At 44.9% G+C, this 12,418-nt stretch overlaps 1 protein-coding gene across 1 annotated transcript in view; it reads left to right on the top strand.

Moving 5' to 3' along the window:
• The first annotated feature begins 1,930 nt into the window (after window positions 1-1,930).
• LOC138492876 (uncharacterized) overlaps window positions 1,931-12,418 on the top strand; it is a 404,725-nt gene continuing 394,237 nt past the window's right edge. The window contains exons 1-2 of the mRNA XM_069620197.1: window positions 1,931-2,468; window positions 4,890-5,048. Of these exons, the coding sequence (XP_069476298.1) occupies window positions 1,931-2,468; window positions 4,890-5,048 (697 nt within the window). The remainder of the gene's footprint in view (window positions 2,469-4,889; window positions 5,049-12,418) is intronic.

Here is a 12,418-nt window from a genome sequence, read left to right on the forward strand (position 1 = left end):
TAGAACCGTATGCAAGTTGAACATGTTTGTAAACACACATATATTTGAAAAACCATTGGACATCTGGATTGTATACCTTGGTTTATATTGAACAAGTAGATTGACATATCATACATTAGTGTGAGTGTTTTTCAAAGGCAAGATTCTTTCAACAGTAGGGGGCCTTGACATATGACCAATAGTTTTGTGTGCAGTAAAATAGGCAAAGATCATCTTGTTTTGTTTCCTAGAATCAGCCCTTCATACATTTCTACGGGGGGATTTATAAACTTTACAGCAGGATTAGCAGTGTGGGTAAAACAGAGTGGCACACAGGCATAGACTCTGTATCTGTTACTTCATACAGAGAACAAGGTTTGGGGGTTATCCACAATTTATGTCATAAATATGGGGTCTGCAAGGGGACGGGTCATGTATGTGGAGATTAATTGTTTTCCTCAAATCCAAGCATTTGGCCGGTCATTCACAGGTCAGCGATGAACTGCGGAAGGTGAAAGATACAGTGTTTGTCATGTAGCTTGTTCGTGCGTAGTCTCCCGTGGGAAGAGGCCTCCTGCAGGGACGCAGAGGGGAGGAGGGTGAGGGAGATGACAGGCTAGCTGTGCGCGATCTCGAGGGGAGAGCTGCAGCTCTGCAGGCAACCTTTATCTATGAGGCCTGTGGTATCATGTACAAAATGGAGTCTGGTTCTGGCCACTGTGGGCACACATATGGGTCGTCCCGCAGCCATCAGGCATCCCTGTCCACATGGGTGGCCGGTGGACGAATCATAATCCGCACATAGGTTGTCATTCATGAAAGGTCATTGAAATTAACAATAATGTATCACAGTAGGTCACAGAAGAATGTTCATGATTGTTATAAAACGGTGAAAGCACAGATTATTGCCCTGAAGATGGATATAACTACATATCCAAAACGCGTTGGCATTTAAAATTGAAATTTCGGACTTCATCTTTTATTTTTTATATTTAAACTGTACTGTTTGTTCAAGTCTTTGCGTTTTACTAGTCTTTGAGTTCAAAACTGTTTGAGAGACAATGGTCATGTAATATCCACACAAGCCCAGGTATCGGGTGTTTTGTTTAAATGTATAGCATGATACTGTTTGTGAGAATGTCATTAAAATCACTCATTGATCTATCCATAATCTTGTGAAGATTTTCTTGAAGGACTTAGTCCGTTAGGAGTACATGTGGGTTAGCCGTTGGCAACAACAGGCTTTTCTACTGTTTTCAATTGAATGTCTTGTTAGGCCTGGGGACAATCCCCACATGCACCTGAAATTAGAGATAAGCATTTGGTTTTGAGATAATCTGAAGTGTGACTAAGTTACGTTAGCTGAAACCCAGCTGTTGCTCCTCTATTCCAATGTGTTGTTGATAGTTACGAATATCACAAAAAAAACATTCTGTGCAAACTGCCCAACTGGTATGAAGGAATTGCAACACGTTTACAATCTTGACTTAACTTGTTCCTTCTGGTTGCCAGAGTAAGGATATTCACACTCAGTGAGTAAAGAGATGTGATTCTTAGATCACAATGCATGAAAGAGGGTTTTCGAAATATGAGAACTCCACAGAAACTCATCACCTTAGAGAGGTTACTCATAATCAGCCTTTAGAAGTACCCTCTACTGCCTACTGCTCAACATGACTAAAGCAATCTAAATATCAGCAGGAACTCGCAGCAACAGGATTTAGTAATGATCATCTAACTCACTGAATGGGTAACATCAGAAGGGTACTCACCTGATACAGCCAAAAATGACACCTAAGAATATCAGACAGACAGACATGCATTCTAATTAGCACCCTGGCAGGGGGAACTAGCCAATCAGGTGGCTAGGATCGCAGGCTTGAACTTCTGGTGAAAACCTGCGTCTGTCTGCTGGCCGGCTCCCCCTGCTGCCATCTACAACCTCTTCACAATGTCCCTGTTCAGCATCCTGGACTCACTTGGTATATCTCACACCAACTACGCGGATGACACACAGGTACTTATCCCACTTACGGGCGACTACCTAGCAGACACCTACACCCTCACCACTATTTACTCTACCATCCAATCCTGGATGGCAGAGAATTGTCTCTGCCTGAATAGTGAAAAAACAGAACTCCTCATAGGGTCACCCTTCACACTGGGTAACCTCGGAGATCAGTATGCCTCCTTCACCATTGATAAAATTCCATTTAAGGTCTCCAACCATGTTAAGGCACTTGAAGTCTACTTGGACTCTGACCTTTCCATGAACAGACAGGTTAATGCTATCGCCGCCTCCTCAGCCTACTACTCCGAAGTCCTCAACACTGCCAGGCCCCTCTTGGCCCGTCAGAATTGCCTCACCATCGCCAGGGCAATTATCGGGTCAAGGCTTGACTACTGCAATGCCCTTCTCGTTGGGACCTCCAACAAAAACGTGGCCAAACTGCAGCTAGCTCAAAACAATGCGCTCAGGGCAGCCACCGGTACTGCAAGAAGGGACCATATCTCCGAAATCAGAAGGCACACTGGCTTCCTGTCAAAGAGAGGATTGTATTCAAAACGCTTGCCCTCACGCACAAATGCCTCCACGAACTTGCCCCTCCCTACTTGACAAGTGGAATCACTAGGCACACCGCCACCAGACCCCTAAAATCATGCTATGCCAACACGATTGTCACACCTATTACTCGTAAGGTCCGTGCCGGTGGTACCAGCTTCCCCACCTTAGCAGCCACGCACTGGAACGCACTTCCACCTCACCTAAGACAAATTGAATCACACCGAGCCTTTCACAAGGCTATCAAAACTAGACTATTTTTCTAAATTGAATGTCAAACACTAATATATGTCAGCCTTTTCCTGCATATGTGCTTGCTACTGTGTAACCATGAGCTCACTGGGCACCTGCCTGTAATTTTAAGTTTGCTTAGCCTCTGTAACAGTGCTTGATAAATGCAAAATAAAAAAAATAAAAAAACATCTGTCACCCCTCCCTTCCCCCACTTACCTTTTTCCTGCCGCAGCGGCTCCTTCTCCCCGGCTCCCGCTGGCCACCATGGAAAGGGAAGAAGGTCTCCGTACAGAGCCCGCGCTTCCCTTTCTATGGAGGCCATCTTGGAAAAGTGTTTTCCTTCGTTCAAGGTGACACGCACCGCATCCCGTTGAATGAAGGAAAATACTATTTTTTTTTTAGCAGACCGGTGTACCGCTTTAGCAATCCGGGGTGGTAATAGCTTTTATCCCCTGCTTCGCTCAGGCCGATAACTTGGGCTGCTGGGGAGTTACTCCCGGTTCCAGCCCTTGGAACAGGGGATTAACGCCAAGAGTAGAACTGTGTATGGGGTTTGGCTGGGGACTTGTAATGCATTAAGACACTCTGTGTTAGGTTCATCAGAACAGAGAGGACTGCAGGGAGGGTAACAGAAGCAGTCATTGTAGAAAATAGGATTCTTATTACCATGAACTGCTCCTGCACTACTACTCAACTATTCACACTACAATACAGAACTACATAAGCACTAAAGGCCATGTCCCCATGAAACGTTAAATCTCCAAGCAATCTCTGATTTGTTGTCGGGGGGAGTACATGATTCTTTAATGACAATTACCTTTTGTGTGAGGTCTAAGGCTATGCAGAGTGTGATATTCAGGCCAGTACAAATGTTTTCTTATGTAATATGATTTTATACTGCGTCAAATCACCACTGGAGTAAATCAGGGAGCTTAGAGTTGTCCATGGATTGGCATACAATCAAGATCTTAGCCTGCTAGACAGGGGTGCCGAGTATGCAGGAGCTCAGGGGCCTGTGCCCGCCGCGGGAAAGGCCATCTGTGTGAAAGTCCTTGACGACCACCTCCCTCCCATCTCCACCCCCAGAAAACCAAAAATATACACCCCTGCTGCTAGAAGAAACAAAATGAGCCAGGATAAGAAAAGAGGATAGGAACGATGGAAATTGGTGTTACAAACAGAGTTAGGGAGGGATACAGCAGGGGCAGAATGTTTATGGGTTTATATCAGTTCTGTTTGGTCAAGCGTAGTTCTGAAAAAAGGAGGCCTAAACGTCCTAATGCTTTGTGATAATTGGGTTTTGATTCCACGGCTGATTTCGAGAATTATAAGTTAGTACTCAATCTAATGTTGGATGTGAAGGGCTCGAGAATGTGGTTGGGCAATTCTGGAGGTTTGGTGGCTTATTTGCTCAGGTATCACGTCAAACTCCAGAATGTTATTTATGTGAGTGCCAAGCTTGAGCTAAGTGTGAAGTAGCCAAAACGGGCCTTGAGGGACAGAATCCTGGCGGGATTTCAGGATGACCCTCATTAATATTCATGGGGAAAAATGTGCATACATTTAGAATCCTTGTATGCAAATGTATCTCATGAATATTAATGATGGGTGTCCTGAAAACGTGAGATGGATCCGGCAGACGAGGCCAGGAGTTGGACAACCCCAAGTATAAATGTGAATGTTTCAGCAAAAAAGATACGTTCTTAACGTTTTGCAAGGGAAGAGCCCTTGACCACCCAGAGAAGCTAGAAAAATGTGGAGACGGCTCCATGCTCCGTAAGTGGTTGAGATGCTGGACAAAATACACCCGGGTAAGTAATGCCAGTTTGTAAAGGCATATTGTACTCCTGTGCCTACGAATTAAATGGGCACAACTGCAATGTAAATCTGATTTAATAAGGAATTGAACCGTTTATACTTAAGTGCTAGTTTCATGAAATCTGTCTGAATGTGAAGAAATTGTAAGGAAATAAGACCACCTCTTTATCTTCATCTTTCTCTAGCACATGCCTGTCAATATCCATTGTGATGTCATGCAAGTGTAGATGCTCGTTTGTGATACACTAGATTGAAAGAATGCTTGAGTTGCCATGGTGAAACTGTTTGGTGCCAGGACAGCAGCCATCGAGTGCACACACTTCTGTTGGAGATCGGGAAGCCCAGACTATTCAAGGGCGACTGCCTGCACGTTATCTGGTGTTTTGGGTATTAGGAAAAGCCGGAAGACAAGAGCAGCAAGCCAGTGCCCAGAGAGCACAGTTAGAAAGTGAAGGTAAGTCGAGCAATATAATTGTCATGAAGATGGAAGGCCCTCACCGATGTAACCTTCAGCCAATTGGAGGCGCTCTTTATTACTTTTGAAGTGCTTTCTTTCTTTTTTTGCTTTCAAATTGTTGATTCAATGCATGCCACGAGTGGACTAACAGTGTGCAGGCAATAAAGTAGGAAAAGAAAAAATCGAGTGAGAAGAGGGATTACTCATTCTGCAAGAGACAGGTTGTCTGCTCATTTTCTGAATTTAAGAAAGTGGCCAAGAGGGAGTCCCACAGTTCGGCAATGAGGTATGAGACGGCTTCACCCCCTTTAGTTTTCCTTTTCGATATGAGAAGCGATTGGGATTTGTTGAGCACAGAGGTTTAAGGGGTGTCTACAAAGTCAGAACTCTCAAGTTGCCCATGGCCAAGCATGACACAGCCATCCAGTCCTTTTTCCCCCTTTGGATTAGGATTCTGAGACTTGTAGTTTTTTCTTCACCGTTCAAAATTTAGGAAAACTACAAGTCCCAGAATTCTAAGCAAAAACAGGACTGGGCAGGCCTTCTCTCACACATGGCTAAGGGAAATTTAGAGGTCTGACAAAGTAAACTTGGAGATCTGAACGTTTGTCCCCTAGACCTTACAAGTCTTTGGAAAAATGCAGTCTGCATTGAATTGGGTTCTTTTTTGTACCGGGCAGCCAATTTAGTATGGACAGAGCCCCCAAAATGTACTACTCCCGGTGCTTGAGGAACAGTAGTAGTCTTGCAGGTGGACATGTTGTAGATCTTGTTTTGCCCAGACTGGAGGCCTCGAAGGAGACTGTTGCTATATTCATAGGGAGAGGAAATTGGGAGTATTTACAGATGTAATGTCTTCACATGCTTTCTTCATAGCCCTTCCTCTCCATAACTGTGCCTTGCAACTCCTTCTTTGTCAGAGTTTTCATTGGGTTTGTCCCAGTCTCTTTTCTGACTACCTTTACTTCTCATGCACATTTCCTGACCATTCTATATCGTTTCCTCCTCCCTGTCAACGTCATGTATTTATACTCGTTCATTTTCCAAATCCACTTGACATGATATGATATGATGTGGCATTTATAACGTGCCTACACACAAGTGTTTCAAGGCGCAACGAGGCAAGGGAGGGGGAACAGAGGGAAGACAGAGACAACAATCTTACTAGGACAGGTGTCATTCAGATTGCGCAAGTGCATGGGAGGGGGTAAGGGAGAAGTGTGGGGGCAAGGGGTATGGGAAAGTGCAGTACATGGGATAAATAGAAATAAATAAAACAATAATAATGGGAAGTGCAATGGTAAGTGCAGACATCAGGTGTCAAGTGCTGGTATGGGGAATGTAGGGATACATAAAACAGTCCACAAGTGCGGGGGTTGCCAGGGAGGCAGTGCAGAGTGCAACTGGCGGGGGAGGTGACCTGGGCCCGAGACCACAAGGTGGCCAGGTGACCAGTGCAGTTTCAGTTTCAGCCAGGAATTCAGCAGGGGAGAGGAGGAGAGAAGCAAAGAGGAAGGTTTCGAGGTGCTTCCGGAACCAGAGATGGTCCTCCTCAAGTTTCAGGGAGGCCAGGAGGCTGTTACTCCTTATTCACTTCTTCAGTCATTCCGTATCCCCCTGCATTCCTCTTGTTACATTTCCATGTGTCCTTCATTCTCTCCCTGTTTGCACTAAAAACCGTGACTGTAATCACTGCAGCCATGCTCTTCCTTCCTCTTCGTGTCTCAACTGCATATTTCACTGGCCTTTCCCCAAATCGGTTCAAATGTGTCCTTCACAAATGGAATGTTGTGTGCTGGTTGAGTGCGGGTGTTCTGAGGGACAGTTCGTGTGAGCCATGTTAGATAGCACAGCAAGTAGAGTGCTTGCTTTGTCATCCACGCAGAGCCTGCTGTTGCAGGTTTGAAATCAGGCCGCGTCAAACTCAGCCTTTCATCCTTCCGAAGTCAATAAATGAGCACCTCATACCATGGGAAAAAATAAGCAGTGTTCAGATATCTGAGGGTTTGTAGCGCTATATATATGAAAGTTATTATTATTATTATTAGGCCTGCTTGGTGTGTGGATGGGCCAGTGTCTGTGCTACATATCTATGTACTACACTTAAGCTACAAGCGTACATCAGACAGAATACACATACTTACAACATACCTGTGGTCTCCAGCTTGGTACTTGGAGGAAGAACTAGGGACACATCATTTGGGTTTTCCATGGGTCGTACTTGCGACCCCTGAGGTCTCCCTTGCTACCCATAAAAAAGAAAATCTTTTTTTTGTTTTTAATTTGAAGCTCCTGGCCTGTGGCCAGCGCCATGTGGCTTTCTGATTCTGGAATGGCACACATACTTGCTAAGGTCTCGTTTAAAAAAAAAAAAAACGTGGGTTCCGCAATTGTAACACTTTGAGCAGTGACCCTAAATAAGAAAGAAAAGGAATGACAATTAATTTGTCTTTGTAGAATTCTATACAATAATTGCTAGACTCATTAAAGGTTTATTTCAGGCACATTTCGGGGGGTGAGTCACTGATTTGGTCTGTTCTTAAACACCTCAAATTCACAATACAGACAAAAACTTCCAAAAAGCATTTAGAGTAGGAGAAGCATCCATTTCAGACTATGGGCCTCATTACACAGAATGCGGTAAGGGTTTACCGGTACTGGTAAGGGCACCGGTACCGGTAAACCCTTACCGCCTTACTACGAGGTCCCTTCGCGGGACCCGACCGCAACGGCTGGTTTTACCAGCCGTTAAGGAACGGGCCTGCAAAGGGACCTTGGTGCTAATTACGGTACCACAATTTGCGGTACCGTAATTAGATCCTTCCCCATTCCTATTGAGCCCTATGGGGGCGAAAATGGGAATGGGGAAGTGCTTTGGTGAATGGGGAATTACCACCCCCGCTCACCTTGGAGTAGGGCGGTAATTCCGCCATCCACCAAGGCGGACACGGTAAAATACCGGGGGCAACCATGGCGCTAATGGTTACCGCATACCTTGTAATGAGGCCCTATGTATTTTTCTTTTTGCAAGTTGCAGTTATAGCATGTTTTTTTTCTGCTGTTGTCTCTGTTACGATCATCATAACACATTCCATCTCCTCGTTCTTAGTCCCTTGACAAAATCATTGTACCTAAAAGCTTGTCTACAGTGTAGAAATGTTTGACCATAGCACATAAAGTGGTCGCTGATTTCATTGTGCCACAATTAATGCTTTGTTGTAATGGGTCTATCTTTCCTATCTCCATGGCATGCTGTTCGGGATGTTTGTTTGCATGTATGAGGGAACAAGTGCCCAGAGTGCGGGATTCCATGTACGTGTGCTGCTTTCCCTGCGCTAATCTAAATTCTTTAATACACATTTCTAAACCCTCCCAATGTTATGTATTTTGCTTACCTCTGATGCCTGAAAAGTAAATCCATGCAGGCTTGACATGTGGCCAACTGTGCACCAGACCTGCAGATGAACTGGCCTGCTGTTAAATCTCAGTTACCAGTTTAATGGTATCCACTACAGAGTGTAATTTGCTTTCTGACTTTGAGAACATTCAGACATGTAATTGCTCATTTTATTATAGCCAGTAAGATAGCTCTAGCCAGTAAGGTAGCTCAGTGGGTTGAGTGGTCGCTGCTGCGATGTGTGTGTGATCTGCAGGTTGCAGGTTCGAATCCAGGCAAGCCCAACTCAGCCGTTCATGCTTCTGAGATCGATAAATGAGTACCAACACAGCCTCGGTGATATTGTATGTATGTTTATTTTATATAAAACGCTTAAGCGTAAGTGCCATATAATAACACATCATTATCATTTGGCCTTGGACGTCTGCTTGCATTCACAGTAATTTAATGTCGGCGCATACACACTGATATTAATGATACATATGGTGATCCATTCTTGTATGAAATGAATATCACATTACAGTGATATTGTAGTCATATTTTTTGTACTTAGGAACAATGCTATGTGATGCCACTTCCTGTTTTGGTCAAGGGGTGAAAGGTTGTGTTTCATTCCTTCCTTGGATGTCACTTTGGGGTGGAGTTAAATGACATCACTTCCTGTGACGTCATCAGAGATCAAGGGCCGTGTGATGTGACTTCCATTACCCCTGGCATTTTGGTGAAATGACATCCCTGGGAAGAACCCATCTTCAGTTATTTCACTGGCGACGAGTTTGGTTTTCGTCTGGAGTCAGGAACAGGAGCTGCAGGAGGGCACATGCGCTGCCCCTAAGGATGACCATCCATAAGTGTTAGCAGGCATCAGCAGGTGCTGGTGTTCGGTGCAGGACCAAAGGGATGGTGTGGGGGAGTCTGCGCCAGGGCCGGCGCAGGCACGGTGTCAGCGGGAGCTGACAGGTGGAAAAAATGCAAGAGAGCCACCCTGGAGGAGTTTCTGAGCCGGGTGGCGCAGGAGTGGTGTTGGTGCTGTGTTGGTGGTGTGTGGGTGGCCAGCGGGGAAGCTAGTGGTATGGTGAGGAAGGGAGCGAGTGACAGATGGTGCCTCCCTGTGGAAGGCAGAAGCAGGCATGCCGCGGGCAGGAGTGGTCGGAAGCCCCAGTGTGTGTGTGGGCGGGCATAGCCTGGTTGGCGGTGAAGCAGCACTGGCCAATGGAACGCAAGTCAGTCCCTGTGATGACAGTTAGCCGATGGGACGCCGGAGAAACTCAGGCATGGATCCCTGGCGGACGGGAAATTATTATGTTATATCCACTGTGCTCACTGTGCTCACAATAGTGTTGTGAAGGGAAGGTGCATTTCAAATGGATTGCTTCCTCCCACGTATTCCTCATCTTTTGATATATTCGACTCCAGCTTCAGCTGCTTCTAAAAAGAATGTCGGCAGTGGATACTGTGCGTCAATGCAGTCGACTCTGTGTCCCTCGCGGGCCTCCGCTCGATGTCAACATCATCACTGGTACATATAGCAAGTACAGCGCCCGTTAGCTTCAGTTCCGTTTTTCCACAATAGCTAACGCTTCGAGAATTAAGGCGCACTTTGGTTCCAATTATAAACTGCGACATACTCAAAAACATTGGCCTCGTCATTGACACAAACAACCACGAAGACCAGATTAAAAAAATGTCATGATTGTGGCGCCAAGATGTCGCTCACGGACCCCCATCGAGTGGGTCTGTGGTGTCTTGGCGTGGAGCATGAGACTGCAAACTATCGATCCTATCAAATAATGACCGGTAAGGTGTTGAAAGAGCGAAAAGGGAAGTTAGCAACTGGTAGGCCCCAAGCTAAATCCCTTTGATGATGCCATCAAAAAAGCGCTCGTCCGACGTCATTACAGGTGTCATGTTTGTCACTATTTCTGGTTCCGGACATATAGACAAGATAGGGGTGGGAATTCCGTTAGAGGCTTTTGGCTCCTCCTCTACAAGGGACCCAATCATAATCCTATCCCCATAGAAACTATACCTATATTTTCCCTGTTGACCTACCACAGTCTAACTTAGGTTTTCTTTGTTTTGCCACATAGTATAACGATTTTTTATTATATAACTGTTTTTTTAAGAATATTCACTGAGCAAGCTTGTGAGACCTCCGTTGATGTCTGTTGTACTCCCGGTTTTAAATAATTGTTAATAAAACAGCTAATCTTGCCAACTTCCTGAGTCGTTCTTATTACTGGTATAGGAGTAACTTCTGCAACCCCATCCATCCCATATAGCGCTACCTCGCTTAAAGGGCTTATGGGTTCACGTGGTAGCCGAGGATGGTTATAGAAAGACCCATCGATTATTAGGTGTCCAGATTTTCAAACGATTGGACACCCTCTGCCATCCCGCCGGAAGATTGCAAGGTTTCCTATGGAGAGTGGCCGATATAGAAAATCGAGACAGGTGGGATGGGTCCCTCTTTGACAAAATCCGTCCTGCTTTCCACAGGCGCTGAGCGGACAAAAGGCGAAAGTGGTTGATTGGAGGAGGGGAGACAATACCAAAGGTCTTGATCTGTAGACCGAATGGTGAGTAGAGTAAGGGGAATGGCAAAATGTGGGGATGGGATTGTGGTAACATAGAAAAGTAACTGGGGTGTTCAGTAAATAACGAGGAGCGTTAGAGATATGAAACAAGGAGCGTTTTGAAGAGCCCAGTTTCCCAGCTCAAGGATCCTTAGAAGGAGTCATTTTAGGCGGCACATAAACAGGCTAATGAGAGGGAATTACTCAAACTCCAATCAGGGTATTTTAGTCGGTGAGAGAAAAGGAGCAACATGGTGTTTATGTGAAAAGTCAACTAGTCTGTCTGTTTGTGTATTTTGTGTATTGAAAAAGAGAAGTGTTGAAGAGCGACAAAGATAGACTGTGTAAAGTAGAGATAAAATGTTACTATCTATCTTGGGTCATTGTCGGTGCCGACCGCAATGAAATTGAAATAATTCAGAAATAGAGGCTTTGAGCGGCGAAGGTTGGAGCACGCTCATATTTGTTGTTTTTCTGAAACGTATTTGTGTAACCACTGGTAAGTATTGACATTCAATTGAGACTGGTCATAATTGGAGAATTTACTCCACTGATACACCTGTGCAAAACAAAATATGCATACGCTCAAAGAGTACAGTGCAGAATGGTTAAAGGGCACAGCAGATAAAATGTTCATGTCATGGCTGCAAGGGGGATCGCTGTCAAAAGAGTATTGCAACACATGACCACATACTTGCACGCTGCGTACATGGGAAAGAAATTAGAGAAAAGATTAACTATTTTAGAGCTTTGGAAGATGTACCAGGAGGAGCGAGAGGATCTGCCTCCCGAGGAATGGATGCTTAGCCAACGTAAGGAGGAAGGTGTCATGCCTTCTGCTCCCCTTACATAGCCAGAAGTAAATGGCAATAGTACGGAAGATGTAGGACTGTATCCGTTAAAGGAATTGAAAGCGGCAACAGGGTATAGTAGCCTGATATATGAATGGCCTGCTTATGGCAGTGATGATAGTCCAGAAGAGTCTAGAAGAAAAGAAGATATATTTAAGATCTTGCAGAAAAAGGAGGAGAAAAGCGAACGATCGAATGTAACCACAGATATAGAATGAGAGATTAAGAGGTGGAAAGGGGAAAAGGACAAAGCTGAAGAGGTAATGCTCAGACAGAACAAATGGATGGGTGGACTGATATTGCTCAAGCTCGATGGGAAAACTATTGATGAAGTCAGGCAAAGGGATGATTAAGATGAACAGGATAACAAAGAAAGGGGATAAGAAAGAAGGTTAAAAGAGGATGAACACAAGAGAAAGAACAAAAAAGGCAAGAACAGCAAAAGAAGGAAGAAAGGGCAGAGGAGCAGAGAAAGTATGACAACAGCCAGAGGGTAATCGAAGAACAAGATAGGCAAGAGAGGAAGAGAGAAGAGGAGGAAGT

This window comes from Ambystoma mexicanum, chromosome 10 (genome assembly GCF_040938575.1).
Source record: "Ambystoma mexicanum isolate Mex_15411 chromosome 10, UKY_AmexF1_1, whole genome shotgun sequence".
NCBI lineage: Eukaryota > Metazoa > Chordata > Amphibia > Caudata > Ambystomatidae > Ambystoma > Ambystoma mexicanum.